This window comes from Carcharhinus amblyrhynchos, chromosome 34, assembly GCF_965287045.1.
Source record: "Carcharhinus amblyrhynchos chromosome 34, sCarAmb.v2.hapA, whole genome shotgun sequence".
Taxonomy (NCBI): Eukaryota; Metazoa; Chordata; class Chondrichthyes; order Carcharhiniformes; family Carcharhinidae; genus Carcharhinus; species Carcharhinus amblyrhynchos.
In genome coordinates, this window is record NC_137357.1 from 3,023,419 (window position 1) to 3,044,461 (window position 21,043).

General features: G+C 45.3%; 2 protein-coding genes across 2 annotated transcripts in view; one reads left to right on the forward strand and one right to left on the reverse strand.

The window, feature by feature from the left end:
* The window catches only part of snrnp27 (small nuclear ribonucleoprotein 27 (U4/U6.U5)), a 50,116-nt gene extending 40,139 nt beyond the window's left edge, over positions 1-9,977 (reverse strand). The window contains exon 1 of the mRNA XM_080216881.1: positions 9,932-9,977. Within this exon, the coding sequence (XP_080073007.1) occupies positions 9,932-9,977 (46 nt within the window). The remainder of the gene's footprint in view (positions 1-9,931) is intronic.
* A 7,889-nt stretch (positions 9,978-17,866) lies between these two features.
* Positions 17,867-21,043, forward strand: part of hk2 (hexokinase 2) — a 54,636-nt gene continuing 51,459 nt past the window's right edge. The window contains exon 1 of the mRNA XM_080216935.1: positions 17,867-18,066. Coding sequence (XP_080073061.1) covers positions 18,004-18,066 — 63 coding nt within the window. The 5' untranslated portion in view covers positions 17,867-18,003. The remainder of the gene's footprint in view (positions 18,067-21,043) is intronic.

Consider the following 21,043-nt stretch of genomic DNA (forward strand, 5'->3'; position numbering starts at 1 on the left):
ATATCAACACTCTGCACATCTGTCCCTATAATATCAATACACTGTGCATCTGTCCCTATAATATCAATACACTGTGTATCTGTCCCTATAATATCAATACAGTGTGTATCTTTCCCTATAATATCAATACACTGTGTATCTGTCCCTTTAATATCAATACGCTGTGTATCTGTCACTATAATGTCAATACACTGTGTATCTCTCCCTATACAGTCAATACACTGTGTATCTGTCACTATAATGTCAATACACTGTGTATCTGTCCCTATATTGTCAATACACTGTGTATCTGTCCCTATAATGTCAATACACTGTGTATCTGTCCCTTTAATATCAATACACTGTGTATCTGTCCCTATATTGTCAATACACTGTGTATATGTCCCTATAATGTCAATACACTGTGTATCTGTCCCTATAATGTCAATACACTGTGTATCTGTCCCTATATTGTCAATACACTGTGTATCTCTCCCTATAATGTCAATACACTGTGTATCTGTCCCTATAATATCAACACTCTGCACATCTGTCCCTATAATATCAATACACTGTGCATCTGTCCCTATAATATCAATACACTGTGTATCTGTCCCTATAATATCAATACAGTGTGTATCTTTCCCTATAATATCAATACACTGTGTATCTGTCCCTTTAATATCAATACGCTGTGTATCTGTCACTATAATGTCAATACACTGTGTATCTCTCCCTATACAGTCAATACACTGTGTATCTGTCACTATAATGTCAATACACTGTGTATCTGTCCCTATATTGTCAATACACTGTGTATCTGTCCCTATAATGTCAATACACTGTGTATCTGTCCCTTTAATATCAATACACTGTGTATCTGTCCCTATATTGTCAATACACTGTGTATATGTCCCTATAATGTCAATACACTGTGTATCTGTCCCTTTCATATCAATACGCTGTGTATCTGTCACTATAATGTCAATACACTGTGTATCTCTCCCTATACAGTCAATACACTGTGTATCTGTCACTATAATGTCAATACACTGTGTATCTGTCCCTATATTGTCAATACACTGTGTATCTGTCCCTATAATGTCAATACACTGTGTATCTGTCCCTTTAATATCAATACACTGTGTATCTGTCCCTATATTGTCAATACACTGTGTATATGTCCCTATAATGTCAATACACTGTGTATCTGTCCCTATAATGTCAATACACTGTGTATCTGTCCCTATATTGTCAATACACTGTGTATCTGTCCCTATAATGTCAATACACTGTGTATCTGTCCCTTTAATATCAATACACTATGTATCTGTCACTATAATGTCAATACACTGTGTATCTCTCCCTATAATGTCAATACACTGTGTATCTCTCCCTATAATATCAATACACTGTGTATCTGTCACTATAATGTCAATACACTGTGTATCTCTCCCTATAATGTCAATACACTGTGTATCTGTCCCTATATTGTCAATACACTGTGTATCTGTCCCTATAATATCAATACACTGTGTATCTGTCCCTATAATGTCAATACACTCTGTATGTGTCCCTTTAATATCAATACACTATGTATCTGTCACTATAATGTCAATACACTGTGTATCTCTCCCTATAATGTCAATACACTGTGTATCTCTCCCTATAATATCAATACACTGTGTATCTGTCACTATAATGTCAATACACTGTGTATCTCTCCCTATAATATCAATACACTGTGTATCTTTCCCTATAGTATCAATACACTATGTAACTGGCCCTATAATATCAACACTCTGTGTATCTGTCCCTATATTGTCAATACACTGTGTATCTGTCCCTATAATGTCAATACACTGTGTATCTGTCCCTATAATGTCGATACACTGTGTATCTGTCATATAATGATAATGCACTGTGTATCTCTCCCTATAATATCAATACACTGTGTATCTGTCCCTATAATATCAATACACTGTGTATCTCTCCCTATAATATCAATACACTGTGTATCTGTCACTATAATATCAATACACTGTGTATCTGTCCCTATAATATCAATACATTGTGTATCTGTCCCTATACTGTCAATACACTGTGTATCTGTCCCTATACTGTCAATACACTGTGTGTCTGTCCCTATAATGTCAATACATTGTCTATCTCTCCTATAATATCAATACAGTGTATATGTCCCTATAATATCAATACACTGTGTATCTGTCCCTATACTGTCAATACACTGTGTATCTGTCACTATAATGTCAATACATTGTGTATCTGTCCCTATACTGTCAATACACTGTGTACATCTGTCCCTATAGTATCAATACACTGTGTATCTCTCCCTATAATGTCAATACACTCTGTATCTCTCCCTATAATATCAATACACTGTGTATCTGTCCCTATAATGATAATACACTGTGTATCTGTCCCTATATTGATAATATACTGTGTATTTGTCCCTATAATATCAATACACTGTGTATCTGTCCCTATACTATCAATACACTTTGTATCTCTCCCTATAATATCAGTACACTGTGTGTCTGTCCCTATAATGATAATACACTGTGTATCTGTCCCTATAATGATAATACACTGTGTATCTGTCCCTATAATGTCAACACACCGTGTATCTGTCCCTATAATGATAATACACTGTGTATCTGTCCCTATAATGATAATACACTGTGTATCTCTGCCTATAATGTCAACACACTGTGTATCTGTCCCTATAATGATAATACACTGTGTATCTCTGCCTATAACGTCAACACACTGTGTATCTGTCCCTATAATAATAATACACTGTGTATCTGTCCCTACAATGTCAATACACTGTGTATCTGTCTCTGTAATGATAATACAGTGTATCTGTCCCTATAATATCAACACACTGTGTATCTGTCCCTACAATAATAATACACTGTGTATCTGTCCCTACAATGTCAATACACTGTGTATCTGTCTCTGTAATGATAATACAGTGTATCTGTCCCTATAATATCAACACACTGTGTATCTGTCCCTATAATAATAATACACTGTGTATCTGTCCCTACAATGTCAATACACTGTGTATCTGTCTCTGTAATGATAATACAGTGTATCTGTCCCTATAATGTCAATACACTGTGTATCTGTCCCTATAATATCAATACACTGTGTATCTGTCCCTATAATATCAATACACTGTGTATCTGTCCCTATAATATCAATACACTGTGTATCTGTCCCTATAATGTCAATACACTGTGTATCTGTCCCTATAATATCAATACACTGTGTATCTGTCCCTATAATATCAATACACTGTGTATCTGTCCCTATAATATCAATACACTGTGTATCTGTCCCTATAATATCAATACACTGTGTATCTGTCCCTATAATATCAACACACTGTAGGTGGGATTTTACGGCCTCGCCTGTCCCGAAACTGGACAATCATCAATTCAAATTCCTTACTGAGTTGGCAGTCATTCCTTCACTGGAAGTCAAATCATTAATTTCAAGGAACTATCGTGGCATTAATATTGAGTTAATCTTAACATCTTGGAGATAAGATGATGATTAAATTTCCCTAATGTCCATTTGAATGCCCTCACAGAAAAATGCATTGATTAAGCTCTGATCTTCTCACAGAAAGATATGTCAGGAAAAATGAGCGATCAAACGATATTGATCATCCATCGTGAGTTCTATGTTTGAGTCAAGAAGGCACAATGTGCTGTGGAAAAGTCAATTTTACGGTGATACCTGCGGAGAATAACTCACCTCCTAACTCCCCCCAAAGCCTGTCCACCATCTACACGGCACAAGTCAGGAGTGTGATGGAATACTCCCCACTTGCCTGGATGGGTGCAGCTCCAACAACACTCAAGAAGCTCGACACCATCCAGGACAAAGCAGCCCCACTTGATTGGCCCCCCATCCACAAACATTCACTCACTCCACCACCGACACTCAGTAGCAGCAATGTGTACCATCTACAAGATGCACTGCAGCAACTCACCAAGGCTCCAACGTTCTTTCTGGTTGTATCACAGCTTGGTTTGGCTCCTGCTCTGACCAAGACCACAAGAAACTACAAAGGGTTGTGAATGTAGCCCAATCCATCACGCAAACCAGCCTCCCATCCATTGACTCCGTCTACACTTCCGCTATCTCGGAAAATCAGCCAGCATAATCAAGGACCCCACGTACTCCGGACATTCTCTCTTCCACCTTCTTCCTGTTAGGAAAAAGATACAAAAGTCTGAGGTCACATACCAATCGACTCAAGAACAGTTTCTTCCCTGCTGCCATCAGACTTTTGAATGGATCTACCTTGCGCTGAGATGACCTTTCTCGACACCCTAGCTATGACTGTAATACTACATTCTGCACTCTTTCCTTCTCAATGAATGGTATGCTTTATCAGTATAGCGTGCAAGAAACAATACTTTTCATTTATCCCAATACATGTGACAATAATAAATCAAACAATACTTTTCACTGTTTCCCAATACATGTGACAATAATAAATCAAACAATACTTTTCACTGTATCCCAATACAATGACAATAATAAATCAAACAATACTTTTCACTGTATCCCAGTACACGTGACAATAATAAATCAAATCAAAGCACCTTCCGAACACGTGACCTCTACCATCTAGAAGGACAGGGGCAGCAGATACATGGGGAACACCACCACCTGCAAGTTCCTCCCCAAGTTACTCATCATTCTGACTTGGAAATCTATCGGCTGTTCCTTTGCAGTCACTGGGTCAAAATCCTGGAACTCCCACACTAACAGCACTGTAGGTGTACCTACATCTCAAGAGACTGCAGCAGGTTAAAGACAGCAGCTCACCACCTGGGGAGAAAGAAATATACTATGGAAAAGTGTGAGGTTATGCACTTTGGAAGGAGGAATAGACATAGACTATTTTCTAAATGGGGAAATGCTTAGGAAATCAGAAGTACAAAGGGAATTGGGAGTCATTGTTCAACATTCTCTTAAGGTTAATGTGCAGATTCTGTCAGCAGTTAGGAAGGCAAATGTAATGTTAGTATTCATGTTGAGAGGGCTAGAATACAAGAGCAGGGATGTACTTCTGAGGCTGTATAAGGCTCTGGTCAGACCCCATTTGGAGTATTGTGGGCAGTTTTGCGCCCCTGTATCTCAGTAAGGATGTGCTGGCCTTGGAAAGGGTCCAGAGGAGGTTCACAAGAATGATCCCTGGAATGAAGAGCTTGTTGTATGAGGAACAGTTGAGGACTCTGGGTCTGTACTCGATGGAGTTTAGACGGATGATGGGGGGATCGTATTGAAACTTACAGAATACTGCGAAGCCTGGATAGAGTGGATGTGGAGAGGATGTTTCCAGTAGTGGGAAAAACTAGAACCAGAGGGGCACAACCTCAGGGTAAAGGGACGATCCTTTCAAACAGAAATGAGGAGGAATTTCTTCAGCCAGAGACTGAACATAGAACACTACAGCACAATCAGGCCCTTCGGCCCACAAGTTGCGCCGATCATATCACTACCTACCAGGCCTATCTATAACCCTCAATCCCATTAAATCCTATGTGGTGGGATGAGTGATGAATCTTTCCCGCAGAAGCCTGTGGAGGCTGGATCGTTGAGTGTCTTTAAGACAGAGATAGATAGGTTCTTGATTAATAAGGGGGTCAGGGGTTATGGGGAAAAGGCGGGAGATGGGAAAAATATCAGCCATGGCAGGGCTGACTCGATGGGCCGAGTGGCCTATTTCTGCTCCTGTGTCTTATGGTCTTTTCCTTCAATGAAAGTGGAGACAGGCTTTGGTATATTTAACATCCAAGCTTTGTCAGGAAAGGGATTAATTTTGATTGTGACATTGCCTGGGATGATCCGCTGAAGGAACAGAGATCCATTCTAATTAATCTTGATTAATCCTTTCCTCACCTTAATCACTAGTCAGCCTCTGAGAGTGAAATGGTCTTGCCATGATAGAGGTGATCTCTAATTATAATCTTCCCAAGGCACTGGTTAGACCTCACCCGGAATACCGAGAACAGTTTTGGCTCTCTCATCTAAGGAAAGATATCTCGGTGTTGGCGGGAGTCCAGGGAAGGTCCACCAGGCTGATCCCGGGTAGGGAGGGATTTTCTTATGAGGAGAGGTTGAGTAGATTGGGCCTGGACTCATTGGAGTTCAGAAGAATGAGAGGTGACCTTATTGAGATATATTGGATTCTCGGGGGGGGGGGCGGTTTGACAGGGTTGAAGCTGAGAGGATGTGTCCCCTTGTGGGAGAGTCTAAGAGCAGAGGGGCAGAATCTCAGAGTGAGGGGGTTGCCCATTGGAGACAGAGACGGGGAGGGATTTCTTCTATTGGAGGGGAGTGAGTGTGTGGAGTTCTTTCCCACAGAGGGCTGTAGAGGCTGGGTCAGTAAGTTCAAGGCGGAGATTGACAGATTTTCAGTCAGTAAGGGAATCGAGGAGATGGGGGGGAGAGTGGGAGTTGAGGATCATCACTTCAGATCAGTCATTGAATGGCGGAGCAGACTCGATGGGCCAAATGGCCTATTTCTGCTGCTATTCTTCCTGGTCTTTTGGAAAGTACTGATACAGTCCTATTGTATGCATGACTTGGTGGCACAGCAGTTAGCAATGATGCCAGGGACCCGGGTTCAATTCCCGGCTCACTCCTGGGAATCTGTGTGGAGTCTGCATGTTCTCCCTGTGTCTGCGTGGATTTCCTCCAGGTGCTCCGGTTTCCTTCCACAATCCGAAAGATTGTGCTAAAAAGGTGCTAAATTCTCCCTCAGTGTAACCTGAACAGGAGTGTGGCAACTCGAGGATTTTTCACGGTAACTTCATTGCAGTGTTAATATAAGCCTACTTGTGACACTAATAAATAAACTTTATGGTTGAGGTTTTCAATGCTGTACTTAAATGATGAAATAAATAGTGCTGAAATGGGGAAATAAATATTGGGAGCAGGAGATGGCCATTCAGCCCCTCGAGCCTGCTGCCCCATTCAATAAGATCATGGCTGATCTGATTGTAATTTCAAGACCACATTCCTGCCTATCCCCTAATAACCTTTCACTCCCCCCTTGTTAATCAAGAATCTATCTCTCTGCCTTAAAGATATTCAAAGACTCTGCTTCTCCTGTCTTCTGTAGGAGAAAGTTCCAGAGACTCTCCACCCTCTGAGAGAGAACATCCTTCCTCATCTCCATCTGAAATGGGCCACCCCTTATTTTTAAACAGTGACCCCCGCCTCGTTCTAGATTCCCCCACAAGAGAAAGAGTCCTCTCCACACCCACCCTGCCAGGACCCCGTGGGGTCCAACATATTTCAATCTAATCACCTCTTACTCTTCTAAACCCCAGGGCTATGAGTCTAACCTCTCCAACCTTGCCTCATAAGACAATCCTCCCCATTCCCAGGTATTGGTCTGGTAAACCTTCCCTGAGCTGCTTCGAACATAGTTACATCTTTCCTTTTAGTAAGGGGACCAGTACTGTACACACTACTCCAGATGTAGTCTCACCAATGCCTTGCACAATTCGGGAACTCGAGGTTTGTATGGTGGCACCCGAGGCCAAAGGGCATTCTCCTTCGAATCATACAAACCTTGGTAGATGTGCCGGTGAAATTCCACCCTTTGTGTCCTCTACATAGCTCACTGACCTCCCTGTATTATTAACAGTTTTGGTGACAATAAACTCAGTCCCTTCCCATTGATGGGGAGGCGATGGCCTAGTGGTCTTATCACTAGACTATTAACCCAGAAACTCAGCGAATGTTCTGGGGACCCAGGTTCGAATCCCGCCATGGCAGACGGTGGAATTTCAATTCAATAAAAAATATCTGGAATTAAAAATCTACTGATGAAACCATTGTGGGAAAAACCCATCTGGTTCCCTGTAGGGAAGGAAATCTGCCATCCTTACCCGATCTGGCCTACAGGAGTACAATATCAAGGGTAGGACTCTTAGCAGTGTTGAGGAGCAGAAGGACCTTGGGGTCCGGGTCCAAAGGACTCTAAAATCGGCCTCGCAGGTAGAGGATGTGGTCAAGAAGGCGTATGGTGCACTGGCCTTCATCAATTGAGGGATTGAGTTTAGGAGTCGGGAGGTAATGCTGCAACTTTATAAGATCCTTGTCAGACCCCACTTGGAGTACTGTGCGCAGTTCTGGTTGCCTCACAACAGGAAGGATGTGGAAGCTATTGAGAGGGTGCAGAGGAGACTTACAAGGATGTTGCTTGGATTGGGAGGCATGCCTTATGAGGATAGGTTGAGGGAGCTAGGGCTCTTCTCCCTGGAGAGATGAAGGTTGAGAGGCAACCTGATACAGGTTTATAAGATGTTGAGAGGAATAGATAGGGTGGATTCTCAGAGGCTATTTCCCAGGGCTGAAATGGTCGCTACGAGAGGACACAGGTTTAAGGTGCTGGGGAGCAGTACAGAGGAGATGTCAGGGCTAAGTTTTTTACTCAGAGGTTGGTGAGTGAGTGGAATCGGCTGCCGTCGGTGGTGGTAGAGGCAAACTCACTGGGGTCTTTTAAAAGACTTCTGGATGATTACGTGGGACGTAATGGGATTGGGAGTTATAGATAGTTCTATGGCTTGGTAGGTATGGATATGATCGGTGCAACTTGTGGGCCGAAGGGCCTGTTTGTGCTGTAGTGTTCTATGTTTGATGTGACTTTAGAGCCACTTCAATGACTTGCAACTGCCCTCGGGCAACTAGGGATGGGCAATAAATGCTGACCCAGCCAGCAATGCCCGTGTCCCACAAATGAGTAAAGAAAATTCTAGGATTACTTGCAAGTCACGGTTGGTAATTTCAATATGCTGATTTAAGCTTTTTTAATATCCTGTCCAGCACTCCCTTGTTATTTGTCTAGTTTGTCTACTTTTGCCACAACGTGATAGTTGCGTAGAACCATAGAATCCTGACTTCACTGAAAGAGGCCATTCGGCCTATTGTGCCTTTACTGACTCTCCGGAAGAGCATCTTATCCTTTCATATCTCTGTAACTCCTAATAGCTAATCCCCCTAACCTGCACATCTTTGGACACAAAGGGACAATTTAGCATGGCCAATCCACCTAACCTGCACATCTTTGGACACTAAGGGGCAATTTACCATGGCCAATCCACCTAACCTATGCATCTTTGGACACTAAGGGGCAATTTACCATGGCCAATCCACCTAACCTACGCATCTTTGGACACTAAGGGGCAATTTACCATGGCCAATCCACCTAACCTACGCATCTTTGGACACTAAGGGGCAATTTAGCATGGTAAGAAGTCTGACAACACCAGGTTTAAGTCTAACCGATTTATTTGATAGTAAACTCACAAGCTTTCGAGGTTAAACTCTTTGTCAGGTGAATGGAGAGAGTTCTGGCCTCAGACAGAGCATATAAAGCACAGACAGTTTACAGATTACTGATTAGAATGCAAATCTTTACACCTAACCTGCTGTGCAAGTCTTAAAGTGGCCGACAATGTGAATGAAAGGAGCACTGATCACAGGTTAAAGAGATGTGTATTGTCTCCAGACAGGACAGTAAGTGAGGTTTTGCAAACCCAGGCAAGTCACGGGGGTTACAGATAGTGCGACATGAACCCAAGATCCCAGTTGAGACCATCTTCATGTGTGTGGAACTTGGCTATCAGTCTCTGCTCAGCGACTCTGCGCTGTCGTGTGTCATGAAGGCTGCCTTGGAGAATGCTTACCTGAAGATCAGAGGCCGAATGCCCGTGACCACCGACGTGTTCGCCAACAGGAAGGGAACAGTCTTGCCTGGTGATTGTCGAGCGGTGTTCATTCATCCGTTGTAATAGCGTCTGCACGGTCTCCCCAACGTACCATGCTTCGGGACATCCCTTCTTGCAACGTATCAGGTAGACAACGTTGGCCGAGTTGCAAGAGTATTTACCGTGTACCTGTTGGATGGTATTCTCCCGTGTGATGATGTCATCCATGTCGATGATCCAGCATGTCTTGCAGAGGTTGCTGTGGCAGGGTTGTGTGGTGATGTGGTCACTGTTCTCCTGAAGGCTGGGTAGTTTGCTGCGAACAATGGTCTGTTTGAGGTTGCGTGGTTGTCTGAAGGCAAGAAGTGGGGGTGTGGGGATGGCCCTGGTGAGATGTTCGTCTTCATCAATGATATGTCGAAGACTCCGGAGAAGATGTCGTAGCTTCTCCGCTCTGGGGAAGTACTGGACGACGAAGGTTACTCTACCCACTGTGTCCTGTGTTTGTCTTCTGAGGAGTTCGGTGCGGTTTTTTGCTGTGGCGCATCGGAACTGTCGATCGATGAGTCGAGCGCCATATCTTGTTCTTATGAGGGCATCTTTCAGCGTCTGGAGGTGATTGTCACGAACCTCCTCATCTGAGCAAATCCTGTGTATACGGAGGGCTTGTCCATAGGGAATGGCTTCTTTAACATGTTTAGGGTGGAAGCTGGAGAAGTGGAGCATTGTGAGATTGTCTGTGGGCTTGCGGTACAGTGAGGTGCTGAGGTGACCATCCTTGATGGAGATGGAATGCTAACCAGTGTACCACCGTGCCACTTTCCTGTCACAAATAATGGGAAAGGGAAGCTTTCAGAGTTCATGAGGGAAAGGATTCAACAGCAGAAGTGGTGTTCACAGTGTGGGTTTGCTCTCAGTGCTCCGGTTTCCTCCCATAATCAGAAAGATGTGTAGGTTAGGTGAATTGGCCATGCTAAATTGCCCCTTAGTGTCCAAAGATGTGCAGGTCAGGTGGATTGGCCATGGTAAATTGCCCCTTAATGTCCAAAGATGTATGGGTTAGGTGGATTGGCCATGCTAAGTTGCCCCTTAGTGTCCAAAGATATAGGGGTTAGGTGGATTGGCCATGCTAAATTGCCCCTTAGTGTCCAAAGATATGCAGGTTAGGTGGATTGGCCATGCTAAATTGTCCCTTAGTGTCCAAAGATGTCCAGGTTTGGTGGATTGGCCATGCTAAATTGCCCCTTAGTGCTCAAGGAAGCTGTAATTTGAAAGATTGAGTTGAAGAGGTTGGACCCAACCCTCATCACAAGCAGGAGTGCAAGCACTTATCTTGGTTCATAAAGATATCATTGTTGTTTTAAGATACTGTCCTTGTCACGCCCAGAAATGGTTAATGGATAATTGAAGGTATATCTGGCAGGTCACCATGTATGACCCAACCCCAGTTACCATGGCGATTATTTAAATAGTTGAATAGTTTGGCTCACTTAAGTGGGTATCAGAGCCAGCAAAGCTTATGGTTGGCATTTCATTTCTCTTTGGGGTCTGGGCCTTGGTGGCAAGGTGAACATTTAACTGCCCATCCCTTGAAAAGGTGGGTGGGTGAGCCGCCATCTTGAATGGCTGAGGTGTAGGTACACCCATAGTGCTGATAGGGATGGAATGCGCCAGTTTTGATCTACCGACAATAATCTCTCCCTCAATGTCAGTAAAATGAAGGAGATTGTCATCGACTTCAGGAAGCGTAAAGGAGAACATGCCCCTGTCTACATCAATGGGGACAAAGTAGAAAGGGTCGAGAGCTTCAAGTTTCTAGGTGTCCAGATCACCAATAACCTGTCCTGGTCCCTCTGCACCGACACTATAGTTAAGAAAGCCGACCAACGCCTCTACTTTCTCAGGAGGCTAAGGAAATTTGGAACGTCAGCTACAACTCCCACTGATTGGAGCATAGAAATCATTCTTTCCGGTTGTATCACAGCTCAGTATGGCTCCTGCTCTGCCCAAGACCGCAAAAATCTCCAAAGCATTGTGAATGTAGCCCAGTCCATCACGCAAACCAGTCTCCCATCCATTGACTCCGTCTACACTTCCCACTGCCTTGGGAAAAGCAGCCAGCATAATTAAGGACCCTACACACCCCGGACATTCTCTCTTCCACCTTCTTCCATCAGGAAAAAGATACAAAAATCTGAGGTCACGTACCAACCAAGTCAAGAACAGCTTCTTCCCTGCTGTCATTAGATTTTTGAATGAACCTACCTTGAGGGGCCACACAATTGTTAGCACTGCTGCCTCAGAGCGTCAGAGACCAGGTTCAATTCTGGCATGTGTAGAGTTTGCACATTCTCCCCGTGTCTGCATGGGTTTCATCTGGGTGCTCCTGTTACCTCCCACAGACCAAAGATATGCGGTTAGGTGGATTGGCCATGCTAAACGGACCCCAGTTTTTCCCCATGTCTGCTGGGGTTAGCAGGGTAAATGTGTGGGGTTACGGGAATAGGGCCTGTGTGGGGACTGTGGTCAGTACAAACTCAATGGGCCAAATGGCCTCCTTCTGGGATTCTACAATTTTATATGTCTGATACCCTTGACCTTCCAGGGTGGGGGACTAGTGGTGGGTTTGGAAGGTGCTGTCTAAGGATGAGTTGCTGCAGTGCATCTTGTAGATGGTACACACTGCTGCTACTGAGTGTCAGTGGTGGAGGGAGTGAATGTTTGTGGATGGGGTGCCAATCAAGCGGGGCTGCTTTGTCCTGGATGGTGTCAAATATTTTGCATTTTTGGAGCTGCACCCATCCAGGCAGGTGGAGAGCAGCGAGTGTGCTCTCAACTGATAGAACCATCGAAAGATTACAGCACAGAAGGAGGCCACTTCGTCCATCTTTTGTAGACCAGCCCATGGACACAGGAGCCCTTACTACTCACACCTTCCTGCACCTGGCTCATAACCCTGTACCTTACAGCACTTAAGGTGCAGATCCAGGTATTTCTGTCCTTCTACAGAGGCCATTTGGCCCATTGAGTCTGCACCAACCATGCTGGGTGGTGGACAGGCTTTGGGGAGGCAGGAAGTGAGGTCTCCAGAACAGTTCCTTAATCTAGTGGTGGGGCATGCTGGGCCAATTGAGTTTCTGTTCAGTAACGCCACTCATTCTCCAACTAGAACCAGACACAGACTGGGCCCGTTAGTGGGTCACAGATTCCCTTTACAGTTCACCAGGCTGATTCCTGGGATGGCAGGTCTATCATATGAGGAGAGACTAAGTCGGTTGGGATTATATTCACTGGAGTTTAGAAGAGTGAGAGCGGATCTCATAGAAACTTATAAAATTCTAACAGGGTTAGACAGGGTAGATTCAGAAAGAATGTTCCCGATGGTGGGGGGAGTCCAGAACTAGGGGGTCATAGTTTGAGGATAAGGGGGAAACCTTTTAGGACTGAGGTGAGGAGAAATTTCTTCACCCAGAGGGTGGTGAATGTGTGGAATTCACTCCCACAGAAAGTAGTTGAGGCCAAAACATTGTGTGATTTCAAGAAGAAATTAGATTTCGCTCTTGGAGCTAAAGGGATCGAGGGATACGGGTGGGGATCAGGATATTGAATTTGATTTGAGTTGATTTGATTTATTATTGTCACGTGTATCGGGAATACAGTGAAAAGTATTGTTTGATTTATTATTGTCATGTGTATTGGGATACAGTGAAAAGTATTGTTTGATTTATTATTGTCACATGTATTGGGATACAGTGAAAAGTATTGTTTGATTTATTATTGTCATGTGTATTGGGATACAGTGAAAAATATTGTTTCTTGCGTGTAATACTATCAAAGCATGCTATACAATGATCAGCCATCGTCATAATGAATGGTGCAGCAGCCTGTAAGGGGCTGAATGGCCTCCTCTTGTGTCTAGTTTCTGTGCTGAGTTGAGTTGGTGTGTAGCTATGTGTTCTTTCTCTTCCAAGGCCATTAGTTTGGGAGAAGAAGCATATTTAAACAACCCTCCCTACACAAAGGAATGGAACGTGCCCAGCTGCCGTTCCCCAAGAACAGAATGTACCTGAACTCGCATGAGTAATTGCCTTTAATGGTGAGCCTTCTGCACCTTTAAGACTTGAATAGCAGGTTAGCTGTAAAGACTCACATTCTAATCAGTATTCTGTAAACTGTGTGTGTCTTTATCTGCCCTTCCCTGATCAGCACCTTCCACACACCTGATGAAGGAACAGCGTTTCTGAAAGCTTGTGAGATTACTATCAAATAAACCTGTTGGACTTTAACCTGGTGTTGTGAGACTTCTTACTGTGTTTACCCAGTCCAACGCCGGCATCTCCACATCATGAGCCGTCACTCTGTCAGGGTGTTATATCCTCCCTATGAGGAGGTCGGTGCGGTTTTTCCTCAGAAGTCAAACTCGGGACACGGCGGACAGAGTACCCTTCGTCGTCCAGTACTTCCCCGGAGCGGAGAAGCTACGACATCTTCTCCGGGGTCTTCAACATGTCATTGATGAAGATGAACATCTTGCCAGGGCCATCCCCACACCCCCACTTCTTGCCTTCAGACAACCACACAACCTCAAACAGACCATTGTTCGCAGCAAACAACCCAGCCTTTAGGAGAACAGTGACCACAACACCACAGAACCCTGCCACAGCAACCCCTGCAAGACATGTCGGATCATCAACATGGATGACATCATTACACGTGAGAACACCATCCACCAGGTACATGGTACATACCCTTGCAACTCGGCCAATGTTATCTGCCTGATACATTGCGAGAAGGGATTTCCCGAAGCATGGTACACTGGGGAGACCATGCAGATGCTACGACAACAGATGAATGAACACCGCTCGACAATCACCAGGCAAGACTGTTCCCTTCCTGTTGGGGAACACTTCAGTGGTCACAGACATTTGGCCTCTGACCTTCGGGTAAGCATTCTCCAAGGCGGCCTTCACGACACATGACAGCGCAGTCGCTGAGCAGAGACTGATAGCCAAGTTCTGCACACATGAGGACGGTCTCAACAGGGATCTTGGGTTCATGTCGCTCTATCTGTAACCCCCGTGACTTGCCTGGGTTTGCAAAACCTCACTTACTGTCCTGTCTGGAGACAATACACATCTCTTTAACCTGGGCTTAATGCTCCTTCCACTCACATTGTCGGCCTCTTTAAGACTTGAACGGCAGGTTAATTGTAAAGACTCGCATTCTAATCAGTAATCTGTAAACTGTCTGTGCTTTATAAGTTCTGTCTGAGGCCAGAACTCTCCATCCACCTGACGAAGGGAGAAACCCCAAAAGCTTGTGAGTTTACTATCAAATGAATCAGTTAATACTTAACCTGGTGTTGTCAGACTTCTTACTGTGTTTACCCCAGTCCAACGCCGGCATCTCCACATCATGACCAGTGTTGTGCCTCGCACAGATCTGTCATTTATATTAATGATTTGGATGAGAATATAGGAGGCATGGTCAGTAAGTTTGCAGATGACACCAAGATTGGTGGCAGTGAAGAAAGTTATCTCCAATTGCAACGGGATCTTGATCAATTGGACCAGTGGGCTGACGAATAGCAGATGGAGTTTAATTTAGATAAATGCGAGGTGATGCATTTTGGCAGATTGAACCAGGGCAGGACTTACACAGTTAATGGTAGGGTGTTGAGGAGAGTTACGGAATAAGGAGACCTAGGGGTACAGGTTCATAGCTTCTTGAAAGTGGAGTCACCGGTGGACAGAGTGGTGAACAAGGCATTCGGCATGCTTGGTTTCATCAGTCAGAACATTGAATACAGGAGTTGGGACATCTAGTTAAAGTTGTACAAGGCATTAGTAAGGCCACACTTGAAATACTGTGTACAGTTCTGCTCCTCCTATTATAGAAAGGATATCATTTAACTAGAAAGAGTGCAGAAAAGATTTACTAGGATGCTACTGGGACTTGATGGTTTGAGTTATAAGGAGAGACTGAATAGACTGGGACTTTTTTCTCTGGAGTGTAGGAGGCTGAGGGATGATCTTATAGAGGTCTATGAAATAATGAGGGGCACAGATCAGCTAGATAGTCAATTTATTTTCCCCAAAGGTAGGGGAGTCTAAAACTAGAGGGCATAGGTTTAAGGTGAGAGGGGAGAGATACAAAAGGGTCCAGAGGGGCAATTTTTTCACCTAGAGGGTGGTGAGTGTCTGGCATAAGCTGCCAGAGGTAGTAGTAGAGGCGGGCACAATTTTGTCTTTTAAAAAACATTTAGACAGTTACGTGGGTAAGATGGGTATAGAGGGATATGGGCCAAATGCGGGCAATTGAGATTAACTTAGGGGTTTAAAAAAAAAGGGCGGCATGGACAAGTTGGGCCGAAGGGCCTGTTTCCATGCTGTAAACCTCTAGGACTCTCTGACTCAGTTGATCTTGTGCTTACCCATGACATCACTGCCGGTTCTGCTTTGCAAACTTTGGGGCGGCACGGTGGCACAGTGGTTAGCACTGCTGCCTCACAGCGCCAGGGACCTGGGTTCAATTCCCAGCTTGGGTCACTGTCTGTGTGGAGTTTGCATGTCCTCCCCATGCCTGCGTGGGTTTCGGTGCCCTGGTTTCCTCCTACACTGCAAAGATGTGTGGGTTAGGTGGATGGGCCATGCTAAATTGCCGCTTCGTGTCAGGGGGACTGGCTAGGGTAAATATGTGGGTGTTATGGGGATTGTGGTTGGTGCAGACTCGATGGGCCGAATGGCCTCCTTCTGTATTGTAGGGATTCTATGAAAACATAGGGGGGGATTTGATCGCAGGGAGACCCACAGCTTGTTCGGGTATTTTGTTAGGAATTGTTCCAGGGCATTCCCTGTCTCCCACCCCCAATCCCTCCCGTACACAAGAGGTCCTGAGGCTATCTGTGGTACGATCACTAACTTACTCAGACTGGAATTGGATATTTCGTAACTCCATCCCCGCCCCCCTCCACACTACCACAGCCTCTCCCCACCACCCCACACCTCCAGACTGAGAGAGGAAGTCACTCATTCGAGGATTCGCCTGTGCCCACGTCTGGCACCCATGTCCCACCGCGGGCTGTGGGGTCTGGGGATGGATACAGTTCTCTAAGAAGAACGGTGGTTAAATCCTGTTACCAAAGTCTCCATCTTCTCCGTCTGCTCTCTCCCGGCATCGCACCACCCCCACCCCCTCTCAGTTCCCTTTTCCCTATCTCCCCCTCCCCATCTTCCCCATTTGCCCCTTTTCCCCCAACTGTGTATGTGTGTGTCTGTGTGTGTGTATGTATGAGTGTGTGTGCATGCTGTGCTCTCTAACTTTGTGTGTGTGTGTGTGAGTGTACGTGTGTGTCCTGTGTGCGTGTGTGAGCAAGTGTGTGTCTGTGTTTGAGTGTACATGTGTGTATGTGTGTGTGTGTGTCTGTGTGTGAGTGTACGTGTGTGTCCTGTGTGTGTGTGTGAGTGAGTGTGTGAGTGTACGTGTGTGTGTGAATCTGCATGTATGTGTGTCTGAGTGTGTCTGTGTGTGAGTGTACGTGTGTGTGTACGTGTGTGTGTGAGAGTGAGTGTGTGTGAGTGAGTGTGTGTGTGTCTGTGTGTGAGTGTACGTGTGTGTGTGAATCTGCGTGTGTGTGTGTGTCTGAGAGTGTGTCTGTGTGTGAGTGTATGTGTGTATCTGCGTGTGTGTGTCTGTCTGAGAGTGTGTCTGTGTGTGAGTGTATGTGTGTATCTGCGTGTGTGTGTCTGACAGTGTGTGTGTGTGTGTGCGTGTGTGTGTGAATATGTCCTGTGCTCTCTAACTGTGTGTGCTGTGTTTGTCTGTGAGTGTGTGTGTGTGTGAGTGTATTTGTGAATGCCCTGTGCTCTCTAACTCTGTGCGCGGCGTACAGACTCCCCAGACCTCCGAAACGTGCCAGTCCCTTTAAAAGCGGCATCCTTCCCCAGACACGCCGTGGGCAGGGCAGTGCCCAGCCCCCTCCGGAGCCAAATGGGGAGCTGAGGAATGGTTGTAGTCAGAGGCACACCCACAGCAGCCTGCCTATGGCAGAGGGGGGGCAGGACAGGATGTGGTGACGTGCCTGAGCTAGGCTTTCTTTCTGTCGGAGGGGAGGGGAGGGGAGCGTGTGAAAGCATCCTGAGAGTCACAGATAGTCACTGCATGTGCATCAGAGGGAGAGAGCTGGCTAGGATCCTGTCCGCACCGAAACACAGAGCATCGATTCACCTTAACCAGGATTTGCTGGAGAGGCAAGATGATAGCTTCTCACCTTGTGGCTTATTACTTTACAGAACTCAAACATGACCAAGTACAGAAGGTAAGAGAGTCTCTTTTTTTTCCTTCCCCCCCCCCCCCCCGCACCACTTTTGCCGACTCTTCTCCTTCTGAGTGTGTTCGAACCCAGCGAAAGGAAGAAAATTCCTCCCTTCTTCAACTGAGTTTTTAATCATTCCTCCTCTCTCCTCGCCTGGAGGGGGGTAATTCAGGGATTGAGGAGTGACAAACTGAGGAATTTGAGATGGGGAGGGGGAAGGGCTGGTTGTTCTTCTTTCACAGAACTGGGGAACTGGTGATGGTGGTGGGGGGGGGGTAGTTCTCAGAGGGAGAAGGTAGCAGGATGTGATTCATTCTCTCTCTCTATATATGACAGAGAAAAAGTTGTGACTGGGATGGATCTGCCCACTGGCTTGTAGAATTTGACATGTGTTCGGCAAATTATCCTTTCTCAGAGATGAGCCGGGAGAGAAGGGGGGGGGTATCAAAACTGAGCGAGGTGCAAATCTCCCCAAGGTCGGGAGGGGTGGGTTTCCACTGCGGACTCAATCTCGTGACGGAGTGCTCGCTCTGTGCCTGTCATTTCTTTTTAAGCACGTGGCTTATTCTCTCGTCAACATCGAATTATAGATTAAGCTTCTCCCTCTCCACTGTGGGCACTTTTGTTCGCTTCCTCTTAGCCGTCTGCATCCTGGGGGGGAAGGGGAAGGTGGGGGTTACCACTGACCAGAAACAGAACAGACCCAGTCACACAAATGCTGTGGCTATCAGAGCACGTCACAGGCTGGGAATCCTGTGACGAGTAACTCCGGACTCACACCCCCGCCTCCAAAAGTCTGTCCACAATCTACTAGGCACAAGTAAGAGAGTACGGTGGCACAGTGGTTAGCACAGCTGCCTCGCGGCGCCAGGGACCCGGGTTCAATTTCAGCCTCGAGTGTCCGTCTGTGGGGAGTCTGCACGTTCTCCCTGTGCCTGTGTGGGATTCCTCTGGGTGTTCCCATTTCCTCCCACACTCCGAAGATGTGCGGGTTAGGTGGATTGATCATGCTAAATTGCCTCTTAGTGTCCAAAGATGCATATGTTAGGTGAATTGGCTGTGCTAAATTGACCCTTAGTGTCCAAAGATGTGCAGGTTAGGTGGATTGACCATGCTAAATTGCCCTTAGTGTCCAAAGATGTGTAGGTTAGGGGGATTGGCCATGCTAAATTGCCCCTTAGTGTCCAAAGATGTGCAGGTTAGGTGGATCAGCCATGCTAAATTGCCCCTTAGTGTCCAACGATGTGTAGGTTAGGTGGATTGACCGTGCCAAATTGCCCTTAGTGTCCAAAGATGTGTAGGTTAGGGGGATTGGCCATGCTAAATTGCCCCTTAGCATCAGGAGACTAGCAGGGTAAATATGTGGGGTTACTGAAATAGGGTGTGGGTGGGATTGGGAGTGGTCAGTGCACTTGATGGGCTAAATGGCCTCCTTCTGCACCATAGGGATTCTATGATCATACAGTACTGCCCTGTGATTCACGTGTTTGTGTAGTATGTATATCCAGAAACTTATAGAACTTGAGAACAATATTTGTTCTTTCCCAATGACTGATGGCTGATGATTGATGTACGGTGAAGTATTTTGTAATGAGTACCTTTACTAGATGCTGCTGTTGAAATTTTATTGTTTCCTCCCTTGCCTGGATTCCCGAAAGATGTATCTTCAGTTTCCTGTAATACTTTAGGTTGTGCAATGTCCCCGTACCACGAGGAAATCCCTACTGCCTCCACAATCCCTTCAGTCTCTGATTTGATTTGATTTATTATTGTCACACATATCAACACACAGTGAAAAGTATTGTTTCTTGCGCATTATACAAAGCATACCATTCATAGAGTCTCTAGGGAGAAGAACATAAGTAGGATCAGGAGTAGGCCATCTAGCCCTTCGAGCCTGCCCCGCCATTCAATAAGATCATGGCTGATCTGAAGTGGATCAGTTCCACTTTCCCGTTTTCTCCCTATAACCCTTAATTCCCTTGTCTATCAGAAACCTATCTACCCGGGACTTAAATATATTCAGCGAGGTAGCCTCCACCACTTCAATGGACAAAGAATTCCACAGATTCACCACCCTTTGAGTGAAGAAGTTCCTCCTCAACTCCAATCTAAACTGCCCCCTTCTTGAGGCTGTGCCCTCAAGAAGGAAAGGTGCGGGGGCAGAATATAGTGTTACAGTCTTAGCGAGGGTGGAGAGAAAGATCAACTTAATATTTGGTTTGATTTATCATTGTCACATGTATTAGGAAACAACGAAAAGTATTGTTTGATTTATTATTGTCACATCTACTGGGATATAGTGAAAAGTATTGTTTCTTGTGCACTATACAGACAAAGCGCACTGTTCATAGAGTACACAGGGGAGAAGGAAAGAAAAGGGTGCAGAATGTAGTGTTACAGCCATGGCTAGTGTGTAGAGAAAGATCAAGCTGCTATTTGATTTGACTCATTATTGTCACATGTATTGGGATACAGTGAAAAGTATTGATTGATTTATTATTGTCACATGTATTGGGATACAGTGAAAAGTTTTGATTCTTGCACGCTATAAAGACAAAGCATACCATTCATTGAGTACATGGGGAGAAGGAAAGTAGAGAGTGTAGAATATAGTATTACAGTCATAGCGTGCAGAGAAAGATCAACTTAATGTGAGGTAGGTCCATTCAAAAGTCTGACAGCAGCAGGGAAGAAGCTGTTCTTGGTACGTGACCTCAGACTTTTGTATCTTTTTCCCGACAGAAGGTGGAAGAGAGAATGTCCAGGGTGTGTGGGGTCCTTGATTACGCTGGCTGCTTTTCCCGAGGCAGCGGGAAGTGTAGACAGAGTCAGTGGATGGGAGGCTGGTTTGCGTGATGGACTGGGCTACATTCATGACCTTTCTTTGCAGTCTTGGGCAGAGCAGGAGCCCATATCAAGCTGCGATACATCCGGAGAGGATGCTTTCTATGGCGCATCCGTAAAAGCTGGTGAGAGT